Raw genomic sequence first — 12627 nt, forward strand, 5'->3', positions numbered from 1 at the left:
CAGCGATGAACACAGAAGTGAAGAAGACGACGTCGGGCAACATCTCTCAAATTCAAACTGTGGGATGGAAATATAGTTTATCCTACCTAAATCAAGAAAAATCTAAGATCCAAGTAGATCGGAGCAAAATTTAAAATAAGTTTTCTAAATCTGAAATGAAGGAAGTATATATACACTTGTTAATTTTATTTTAGATTTGTTTGTCCTTGTTTCTTTTAGTGATAACTGCTGCAAAGTTTGAATCTTTACGTTGATTTTGGTTAATTTTCTTTTGTTGAAAGTTGAAAAAATGAACTTTTTTGGGTGTTTTATATTGAAGCACATTCATGAAATTGAACATAGGTAGAAATTTCAGGGAAGCCGAGAAGTCGTTAGTGATAAATAATTTAAACAATTTTACGTCATCGACGGTGGAGGCAACAATTATGAAGAACTTGTAGCGGCAATTTTGAAAAGGGGCGAGAAAGATGATGGATGAACGATGCCATTGATGATGTTTGAATGAATTCACAAAAAAAGATTTGAGAAGATGATGATGGTGGAGATGGAGATGGAGTTAGTGACGATGGTATTCCCATGTTGAATAGAACATTGGATTGTTGAAGGAAAATGGCAACAAAGAAGATGAAGAGAAAATTAGCCGTGGATGCCATTGATGAATTTATTTTTGGAGCTCTTTTTCTTTGAGAGCGTTTCTGGATGAGAAGGAATGACTATTGATGTGAAGAAGAAAGAAAGAAAACAAATATTGAATAAATATTTTTTAATTTATATATATATATATTTATGAAAAAAATATTATAAATACAGTTTTAATATTTTTTTCTTGCCACTCTCTCAAAGAGAGTGACATACACTCACATTGCCACATAGGCATTTAGGTGGTAACTATTTCATTTTTAAGTAGTTTAGGGGTAATAGAAATCCTTAAAGTTGTTGAGAATTTAAGTATAGATTGAAAGGGTATTTGATCATTTTCTCTTTTAATTTTTAAAGTGAGTAGCAAAATGCAATTCTCTCTACTTCACTTATTTTGGGAGGCTAATTTATAGCTCTAGAGTGCTAAAACCTGCAAATAAAAACAATGCATTCTAAGGGTGTGTTCGGAATAGTAGAAAACATTGCTAGGAAGAAAGCACTTATTTGTCTAAATTGATTCTTTCTTAATCCTTATCTCTGAAAGCACTTGATTTACATGAACTAGATAGGAAGAAAGCCAATTCGAGGTCAGGATATTAGGAGAAATCATTTGAAGATTTAAAATTTTTGGCATATGAAGGTTGAGAAAGATGTCTATATGCATATGCTAAGCTCTAAGCATTGATACAAACTATTGTCAATCTAAAGCATGAGTATGCTTAAAAGTTGTTCTTAGCCATGATGTTAATTTTTGAACTTGCTCAAGGATGAGCAAAAGTCCTAGTGTAGAAGGGTGATGTTCGGCTAAAAGTATATATTTATAGTTAAAAAAATTATGTTATCGCCTCATGTCTTATGCATAATTGTATTGTTACGTCATTATCTTGGGTGTTTTGAGCTTATTACGAGTTCTATAAAAAAAGGCAGTTCGGTGTACTAAAGCTACTGCTATGCACGGTGTTCGGGAAGGGCCCCACCACAAGAGTGTATTGTATACCGCCTTAACTTGCATTTTTGCCAGAGGCTGTTTTCAAGGCTTGACCCGTGACTTCCTGGTAACATGGCAGCAACTTTACCAGTTACGCTAAGGCTCCCCTTAAAAAGGCAGCCCGGTGCACTAAAGCTACCGCTATGTGCCGAGTCCGGAGAAGGCCCCACCACAAGGGTATATTGCGTTTCTGCCAGAGGCTGTTTCAAGGCTTGAACCCGTGACCTCCTGGTCACATATCATCAGCTTTACCAGTTTTATGTGTATAGAAAATGTATCGGATGAACTCAACCAAAAAAATGTAAGTTTGGTTTGATTTAAAGCAAAAGAATGAGGATTGAAGGATAGTTGGACTCATCTGAGGTCCACTCCTTGCAACATAGACAGGAGAGCCAAGAAATAAGGGAATTGTGGAGCGGGCCAGTCTCATCTAGGGTCCTAGCAAAGTGAGAGTTTAGACAAGTCGAGCAAAATTGTTCCAATGAGTTTATTTGAGTTCCTATAGATCCTAGCTCATGTAAATTTCCTAGAAAAGATATTGTGAAGAGGCATCACTTTTGGGACACATTATTTTTGAGGTGAGAACACACAAGGAGTGAAAGTGACAAAATTCAACTTCGAGTTTCACTTTCTTTGTTTCTTTTACTTGTTCGTTATGGAATTCTATGCTATGCTCTTAAATAATATTATGAGTAGCTAGATTTCTTATTTTGATGGAACCATTTGTAGGATGGATGTTATTACATTTTAATATAATTGAGCCTTTGAATTTCTCTACTTTTTCAACTATGTTCTTATTTTGGTTGATTGAATGACCATCAATTACATGAACCTATTTATTATGTATTGCTGAATCCATATTTAGATAGTTGTTGAACAACTTCATTTCTTAGGTATATGAGAGATACCATTATATGGTATAGTTATAGGATTTCCAATAGTGTAAAGATGTAAATATTAGATCTTAAAATATATGGGGTCTATCCATAATTTAATTTTAGCACTAGGATGTTTAGTGTAATTAATCCAAAATTAAAAGATTTTCAGAATCCAATTCCATTTTGCACAGTATATAAGCATAATAACCTCCATTGTGCAAGCTTCTCAAATTCTCCGTCACTCTCTGAACACACCTGTCAAGCTACTCAACACCTGAAAGAAAAGATGATAATCTCTAAGCTGTAAGTTTTCCTCTCTAATCTCTAATCTTAATTCATGTAAAGTTCATTTCCTTTTACTAGAATTTTTCTAGAATTGATAATCAGGCAGCCTGTTTTGGAGCATAGATTTTATATATTTTGGCTGTATTATTTTGATGCTGCTGATGCCCTTGCCGGGCCTGTTTTGATGCCACTGATGCCTGTACTATTTTGATGCTATTGATGCCGCTCTAAGGCCTGTTTTGATGCTACTGATGCCCTGTATTATTTTGATGCTATTGATGTCCTTGTCAGGCCATTTTGATGCTACTGATGCCCTTGTCGGCCTGTTTTATTGCAAAATGCTTGGTGCCCCTTTTCGGGCTTGTTTTGAATGAGAATATGAAGCATGCTGATTTTGATATTAATTCTTTGTTAATGAATAGAGTGTTAATAAATTCTGAGTTTTTTTTTTGCTTTTTTGTGTTTTTAGTTGTTCGTGAATTCCAGCTTTGTTGTAAAATGAGAGAGAAGAACAGAGCCCATCGAAGGTAAAATCTGAAATTGATCATACCCCCAATTTGGATTCTTTAGATAGAAATGTTTATATCTCAATCTGTAACTGAATTGGATGTGGGCTTAGGCCACTAAATTGTCAGATGGGTTCATCCCAACAATTTCAGAATGGTGTATTTGATGCTAATGGATGGGGCTACTGTAAAGAGGAACAGTTGGAAAATATCTTGTTAACGAATTTGGATTATATGTACAATTGGGCTATTGCAAAGCTTGTGTCTTTGGGTTATGATGAAGAAGTGGCTATGAAAGCTATACTTAGAAATGGCTACTCTTATGGTGATGTGGATGTTTTAACTGATTTATTGCATAACTCATTGTCTTATTTGAGTAATGAAAATGTTGAGGATACCGAGCATAGCTTTGCTGATTTGAGGCAGTTAGAGGAGTGTTTATTGGCTGGTATGGTGTGTTTGTTGGAGCAAGTTAACCCACATTTGAGTAAAGGAGATGCAATGTGGTATTTGCTTAGGAGTGATCTTCATGTTGGTCGGGCTTGTATGATAGAAATTCCGGTTCGTCCTCCCCAACATGGGAATGGCTCGGCTAGTGTCCCGGTTAGTAGCACTAGTAATGTGGTTGGGGTTTCCGGAATGGAGGGGCTTACCTCAGGATCTTTGCAAAGGGAGATAGAGTGTCCAGAGAAGTTTAATCTCACACCTTCAATGAAAGATTTGTTGAAGAGGAACGTCTCAGCTTTTGCTGCTGGATTAAGGGCAAACTCCAAGTATGTGCAAAATCAGTCCCAAGCTTGTCCTACTTCTTTGTCTGGTGGGGACCTGCCAAGTGGAAGCACATCAGTGTTTGAAGGTGGACTTGTGCAGTCTTCTAAATCTCAGAATCTGGAAAACCAAGACGTAGTTAGCTCTCTCTTAACAAAGTTCCATAATTTGAATCTCGATGAGAATTCGGAGCAGTTGGCCCAGAAGGACGAGATGATTCTGAAATTGATCCGTCAAATAAAGGACTTAGAAAGGCAGGCGAAGGAGAAAAAAGTGTGGGCCCACCAGAAGGCAATGCAAGCTGCAAGGAAGCTCAGTAATGACTTAACGGAGCTTAAAATGTTGCGGATGAAAAGGGAGGAGACTCAAAGACTTAAGAAGGATAAGCAGGTCATCAGTAACACTACCACGAACAGTTTGGCACATATGGGGACTGCTCTACGGGAAGCAATTGACCAAGCTCACTGTGCAAACCTGACAATAAAAAAGCTTGAGAATGAATATACTGAAACTAGCGCAGAGTTGGAGGCTTACAAGTTAAGTGCATCAGAATCAGCAGCAACCTGCTTGGAGGTTGTTAAAAGGGAAAAGAAGTGCCAAAAGAAGCTTGGAGCTTTGGGAAAATAGAAAAACTAGCTGCACGAGGATATTGTTGCTGAGAAGAGGAAGATCTCAGATCTGAAGCAGCAATTCGTTGAACTTGAAGCAGCTCAAAAGGAAGCTGAGGTATTTGCATCACTTTTTAAGAAATTGGGCTAATATTTTTTTGGGGGGGTCTTTCTAATCCAATAATGCACCTTTTTAAATTCTAGGGGTGTAGGATTGTTCTAGTACAGTATTTGTGTGTTTATTCATCATCAGTTAGATTTGACATGATTTATACAGAGATGCATCTGAATAGTAAGACGAGGCACTGCACCCACATTACCTAAGATTACTTTATTTGATTAAGCTTTATCTTGGTTCTTATTTACTTTACCCTGATTTGCATGCTGATAAAGAAAGTGGGATTTGTGTGGCATACATTTTAAGAAATTTTAGTAGATTCATGTCAAATGACAGTTGACTCATCCTTCATCCAGAAGTTTCTTATTTTATATGTGGCAAACATTTTAAGACTATTTTTGCTGTCTCAATGGGCTGAGGCTGAACTTCTGTTGATTGTCGGGAGTCCTATCTGTTCTTTTTTCCTTCACAGCTGTAACTAAACTTAAAAAGCAGGATGAAGCTGGATGGAGATAAAAGATTGGGTGTTTTCGTCTCGCGAAACTTGTTTTGAACCTGAAACTTCAGTGACTGCCAGGAGATTATCATAGGTTACAAGCCTCCTTTTCTGCTCTAATATCTGCATTCTCAGTTTCAATCAGCTGTTGCTGCAAATCTGAGATCTTCCGCTTCTCTGGAGAAATATCTCCGTGAGCCTTTACTGTTTTTCTGTTTTTCCTATTCTCCAAGCTTCTTTAGGCACTTCTTCGCCCTCGTTACAACCTCCAAGAAGGTTGTCTGGTCGTCTGGCCATGGACCTGCCTCAAATTCTCATCAAGATTCAAATCATGGAACTTACTTTAGACAGAGCTAACCACTACTTGTTTTTTTCCAGATATGCTCCGAATTAGCAATATTTTCATTACTCAAATAGGATAATGAGTTATACAATATATTAGTCAAACCATCCATACCACCGTACAGTACCCATTTCTGAGTATAGATTTCATAGACGCGTCTTCATGAGAACCCAAAGAAACAAGCTTTGCAATACCCCAATTTTACAAATAAACCAAACTCTTTAACAAGAGTTGTTCTAACTGTCCCTCTGCACAGTAAACCCATCCACTATCATCGAACACACAATTTTGAAATTGTTGTGATGAATCCATCTGACAATTTAATGGCCTAAGCCTAGATTCAGTTAAAGATTGAGATATAACGTTTCTACCTAAAGAATTGAAAGTGGTGGTGTGGGTATGATCAATTTCAGTTTTTACGGGTCAATACCTTCATTGTGCTCTGTTCTTCTCTCTCATTTGGGAATTCACAACACTGGAGCAAGCTTGTGATTGCTTCAGCAGGTAATTTGAATTCCCCTGAAATACGACAACAAAAGTTGTGACGTTCCTCTTCAACAAAATTTTCGTTGGAGGAGTGAGTTTAAACTTCTTTGGATTTTCCAGATATGCAATGGAGATACCGAGGCATATGAGAAGAACCGTTACAGAGGAAACTCATTAGAAACCCCATTCAATTACCATGAAACCTACACATAGCAGGCACAAAATCAACATGTGGACATCATTAGGTCCACTCACTGAAACCTTATCAAAAGAAAGATTACAACATTTATTACTGTAGTCTTCTAGATGAGCCTTTTTTCATTTCAACCTTCAAGGAACCAAGAATTTGATCATGTAATCTCAGTTTAGAATTACGTATGCATTGTTAAGATTCATTTAAATTGATGTATGGCTTCTTCCTCCCAAATTTTCATGCATTAATTTATTGCTTTTATAACTGTATACTACAAATGCTTTCTCTTTGTGCAAGTTCTGTCTCCTTGAGCTAGCAGATAGCAAGATATTGATGTAAGATTGGTTCTTTTGTTAGGGTTTTTGTCCTAATTTTCTTATTATATTTAAGTTTTACTTTTTTTTTAAAAGGAAAATATAAAACTTTTTCATATTTGGCTAACCTCTTTTTTGGAGGAAAGATTTTGAACATCTATAAATAGAAAACCTACCTTCTCATACCATAATATAATAGCATCCACAATATAATCATTTAAAGAGTTTGGTGTAGAGGGAGATTTCTCCCATAGGTTTATCTTTTTCATAGGTTTTATTTTTTTTAATATTGTAATAATATGTCTTTTTAATATATGTTTTATTTGTCATCTGAATTATCACCGTTAGTTTGCAACTAATAGCTTCCGCATGACACCCTCTCGATTTTGAACCCAACAAGTGGTATCAAAGCCTATGGTTCAATGATCCGATGGTTCAGATTGAGGATTGAGGACATGTTGAGAACAAAGTTGCAACAAATTTTATGATAATGAAGATATATGTCCAAAAACTACATGTGGAGACGATTGTCAATCATATTTTCAATAATCCTGCTATTACATATTGAAAAGAAAGCTTATTTTTAACCCTATAAAGGGCTCTAATGTTTTTAACCCGAAAGGACTTATATATTTTTAACCCAAAAAGCTTCAATTTTTAAAGCATGTCAAACAACAGTGATATATGAAGAATATATATGAAGAACGAAGATCATGCACAAGAAGAAGGAGGTTCAAGAATATTTTGAAGAAAATCAAGCCAAAAGGGGAGATTTGTTAGGGGTTTTGCCCTGATTTTCTTACTATATTTAAGCTTTACTTTTTCTTTTAGAAGGAAAATATAAAACTTTTTCATATTTGGCTAACCTCTTTCTTGGAGCAAAGATTTTGGTCATCTATAAATAGAAGACCTCCCTTCTCATACCATAACACAATAGTATCCACAATATAGTCGTTAAAAAATCTGGTCTAGGGGGAGATTTCTCTCATAGGTTTATGTTTTTTCATAGGTTTTATTTTTTTTAATATTGTTCTTAATATGTAGGTCGTTTGACCGAATCATATTAATAATATGTCTTTTTAATATATGTTTTATTTGTCATCTGAATTATCACCATTAGTTTGCAACTAATAGCTTCCGCATGACGCCCTCTCGATTTCGAACCCAACATCCTTTTGAGGAATGACATGGCTATAAATGCTCTATATGTAAAGCATCCTTTCTCCCTCATTTTAATGATAAAGCATTCTCGATGAGGGATGCTTACATAATATCTATGTTGCTCGAACTCTTCAAAATCCTTGCTGTATGTGTGTAGACGCAACATGGGTGTGGGTTGGGATCCACACCTGATTTGGTCAACTTACCTTTGGTGATTTGTCTACATCCATCTATGACTGAGAAGTCGATTGATTGTAAAGTATGAGAATGTTTTACTATTACATAAGATATCTTATGAATAAATTATTAGGTGTTTGTTAAAGAATAAATTTTTGTAGTATTAATTCTATAGCTTTAATTAATTGAGATTGTATGCCTTATATGTCGTAAACATTTATTGATTGTGGATCTATGACCAACTTGTGTGTATGAGTGATCTTCTCACATTGACTAAGTAACTTTTTATATAAAGATCTTGTACTTTTCTATCATAAAATTTCAACCAAAAAAAAAGATGATACGTTTCAAATTTTTAGAAAACAACTTATCTTTAAATCTCATTTACCTTGCGATAATTTATAACCATACAAATACTTATGTCTTAAATTTGATCTATATTAAAAAAATAAATTATTTCTTAAATTCTATATCAAGTCAAGCTATATCACATACAATAATCATAAAAATGAGGCCCTGAAATCTTGAGGGCCTCAAGCGATTGCTTCACTTGCTTGGGCCTTGAGCCGGCCATGTGCACTAAAACACAAACACCTGAAGACCATAGGGTTGCAACCTTATTTTACAATATAATAAAATTGTAAAAGGTGCGCCTAACCCCCTGAAGCCAGGTGCTATGCAGGCTGGGCGCTTCCTTAGCATGTGCGGCACTTTGGTGCCATGCAACTATGTACTAAGGCGTGCAACTAAACAATTAAATTGCCAGCAAAGCTAGGCTGGAGCTTCTCCTCATATGCGGCACTTTAGTGCAATGCAACTATGCACTAAGGGATTCATCTAAACAATAAATATTTCAGTCAAAGCTATGTAATTATTATCAAAAACATCATTGTATATGTGTAAGTAATTTCTATTAGGAAATTAGAAATATAGCTCAAAGGAAAGTAGTCACAAATTAGAATTAGAAACTCCATACTCTATTTTGCATCGGAGTAGGTAGTTAAAAATGAATTTGAACTTTATTCACATAGTTTTTACCCCACGTGTTTAATGTGGAAGATGGAAAAAGGGTTGAGACAGCTCTAAAATCATGTAGATGGAAGTTATCATAAAGGACCTACGATCTCTTGTAATTCATGTAGACTTAGTGAAGTCAAAATACAATGAAAGGGAAAAGAACACATACAGGGAATAATGTGACACCCAACTTAAGATAAGAAGTCTAGTGTAGGTAAAACACAATGAGAGATATTGTGTATATAAGTAAGTAGATCTTACACTTTAGTGACGCGTTTTAAAGTCATGCAGGTCCAGGCCCAGAGCGGACAATATCACCAGTGGACTGGTTCATTACACATGGTATCAGAGTCACTCCTGTGTCAGCCTCGTCAATATGAGCCAGAGTTCAATTGAGTTTAGGCAAATCCTGATAAGGCAAAACAAACCTCAGTGTCGAGATGCTGAGCAAATCCCATGCGGTGGAGCAATTCGCAATGAGGTTGTTGAGTGCATAAAAGAGGGTGTATGTGACACCTTAACTTAGGATAAGAAGTCTCACGTGTCAAACGGGTCGGGCCGGGCCAACCCGGAACCGGTCCTTCTATTTTAAACGGGTTGAGGGCCGGTTCAGGGCCGGGTTTAGCGCTAGCCGGGATGGGCCGGGCCCAACAGTGAAAAAATTAAAACTCACCCGAACCCGGCCCACTTAACTCAACCCAGTCAAACCCATCTAAACCCGGTCAAACCCGATTAAAAAATCGGTCAAACTCGGTAAAAAATATATAAAAAAAAAAAAAACTTCTTTCAATATACATTACATATACCCACCTATATACATTCTAAATACGTTAAATAATATATATAGCATATATATATAGTATATACTACATTAGAATTTAAAAAATATATACACATTAAATATACATTACAATATATATAGATATATACTAATTTATAAAATATATACACATGTATATGTTAAATATACACTTCTATAAAAGATATATACACGTGTATACACACCATTCAATGTATATATACTACTACTTATAAAATATACTACAATATATATACATTACAATATATATAGATATACTTATATACTAATTCATAAAATATATACGCATGTATACTTAAATATACACTTCTATAGAAGATATATACACGTGTATACACACCATTCAATGTATATATACTACTACTTATAAAATATACTACATTATATATACATTACAATATATATAGATATAGTTATATACTAATTTATAAAACATATACACATGTATACGTTAAATATACACTTCTATAGAAGATATATACACAAATATACAAAACATATGCTACTTAATATAATAAATTAATAATATATTATAAGTAAGTTTTTAATTTAAAGTAGAAAACTAGAAATTCAATTTAAGATTTTAAATTGTTAAATTAAAAAATATATAAAAAGCAAGGACTAAGGAGTGAATGAATTTGGGGAATTTTATTGATTGCAAAATAATTCAAAATTTATAATTTACATGAAGGAAAAATCTACAAATTATGCATCATTTTTTCCAACTCATTCATGTTAATATTAACGGGAACTTGCATAGGATAGTCGAAGTCAACGGGGGCAAAATCATGCATTGGACTTGATTCTGCTGAGTTCTCCCGTGAAGTCATAATTTCTTCAAGTTTCAGCTCGTCGCTTGGCTACGGTTCCATTCCTTGGTTTCTTCTTTCTGCTCTAATTCAATCTCTGAGGCAAACTAGAACATTCATTGCATTGCTTCCCAATGAGTGTCGGTTGTCTCCAAGCTGCTGTCGTCCCTGACTAAAGGCGCTCTCTGATGCAACGGTTGACCTTGGAACATTCAAGATATCTCTAGCTAATCTTGAAAGCACAGGATATTGTGTTTCATTACTCCTCCACCAATCCAACGTGTTGATCCGTAGTCTGCAATCCTTTGGTGCCGTCCGAAGATAATATTTCAGCTCTTCCCGATAAGTTGATGTATAAGTTCTCTCATCAACACTGTTCCAACAATTTAAATCAAAAAACGAATCAGGAAAACCACTATGTGCCGGCCTTTTAGAAGATGATGGCTCCTCGGGAGGATGAGGAGCGATAGTTGGAGTGATATTTGTAGTTACGGCTAAATCAAATAAATCAACATAATGATTATATAATTTTTCTATGTAATCCTTTGCATCAGTCGTAGCCATCCATAAATCAGGTTGTACTTGTTCAGAATCATGGTTAGTATTTATTTCTAAGTTAGTATAAATAAGAGTACTAAAGTGGCACATATTATTATATTTCATACACGGATTTAGCATATCACCAACCAAGTAAATAGGGGGAATCGGAAAAAAATATTTTTAAAATTTCGTAAACATGACACTAACAACTTCTTTATAACCTTCTTTATTTTTATATTCTTTGAGCAAACCAGAAATATCGGCTATCTATGCCAAAATATTACAAACAGTAGGATAATAAGCACCGAAAAATTCAACCGTAGCTACATAAAATTTTTCTAAAAACTTAACAAGATCATTAATTGCAACCCAATCAGAATCATGTAGCATGCAATCAGCAGAATCAACAAATGAACCACAATGTTGGTTAAAAGCTAATGTAATAGGAATTCTATATTTATAACAAGTTTTTAAAAAATCATACGTAGAATTCCATCTAGTATCAATTTCCTCAGGCATCAATATCGGTGTAAGTTCATTTTCTTGACTTTTAACTTTAAATTCTCTAATTCTCGATCTTCGATTATTTCCTTGAATAAAACCAACATCAAGACGAATTTTTTCAATATAAAGCTCAAAAAACTCAAGATCATCTTTTACAATTAAATTATATATATGACATGCATACTTAATATGAAAAATTTCAGGCAACGACGGAGATAGCGTAGATTTTAATTTTTTATAGCAGTCTTGTTGTTAGAAGCATTATCAAAAGAAATACATAAAATTTTATTTTCAATACCGTAATATTCGGCAATTTTAACAATAGAATCAACAATAAATTGTCCAGTATGTTTACGATCTTCATCATATAAAAAAGTAAGAATACGTTTTTGCATCACGAAATTATTATCCATCAAGTGACAAGTAATAGTTAAATAATCATTTTTATTTACAGCACGACCAAGATCAGAAGTTAGGGACAATCTACATTGAATATTTTTTTAACAATGTTGATAAATAAAAACAATATTGTGAATGGAGTCTAAAAATATCAGACCGACAAGTACTTCTACGAATACCGTTAAACATAGTATTAATAAATTGCTTGTATATAATGAATAAAGGCATCAGAAGAAGGAAAACTAAAAGGCAAACAACCCACAGCTACCATTTTAGCTATTTCTTCCCGGTCCCTCAATTTATTATACTTCTTCGCTATGTGACCGGTTGTTGGGTCCATTCTAGTTTGCGTTAGCCCACCACCATCCCCACCACCTTGTGCAATATTTAACTCTCTTTTGTGAGCTTCAGCTATATGTTTCATTAACGTACCCGTACCCCCTTGCTTGCCTCCACTTCTATGCTTATATATTTGTTGACAAATATTGTATTGCACCTCAATATCTGATATACGTTCAAAAAATTGTCATGCAACACTAGTTGTTTTACGAGATCTTGGGGCACGGGGAGGACGGGGA

General features: G+C 34.8%; 1 protein-coding gene across 1 annotated transcript in view; it reads left to right on the top strand.

The window, feature by feature from the left end:
* The first annotated feature begins 832 nt into the window (after positions 1-832).
* The window catches only part of LOC107873385 (MND1-interacting protein 1-like), a 27781-nt gene continuing 15986 nt past the window's right edge, over positions 833-12627 (top strand). Inside the window, 3 exon segments of the mRNA XM_016720224.2 lie at positions 833-2808; positions 3260-3317; positions 3410-4790. Of these exon segments, the coding sequence (XP_016575710.1) occupies positions 3289-3317; positions 3410-4790 (1410 nt within the window). The 5' untranslated portion in view covers positions 833-2808; positions 3260-3288.

This window comes from Capsicum annuum, chromosome 1 (genome assembly GCF_002878395.1).
Source record: "Capsicum annuum cultivar UCD-10X-F1 chromosome 1, UCD10Xv1.1, whole genome shotgun sequence".
In the NCBI taxonomy this organism is placed as follows: Eukaryota; Viridiplantae; Streptophyta; class Magnoliopsida; order Solanales; family Solanaceae; genus Capsicum; species Capsicum annuum.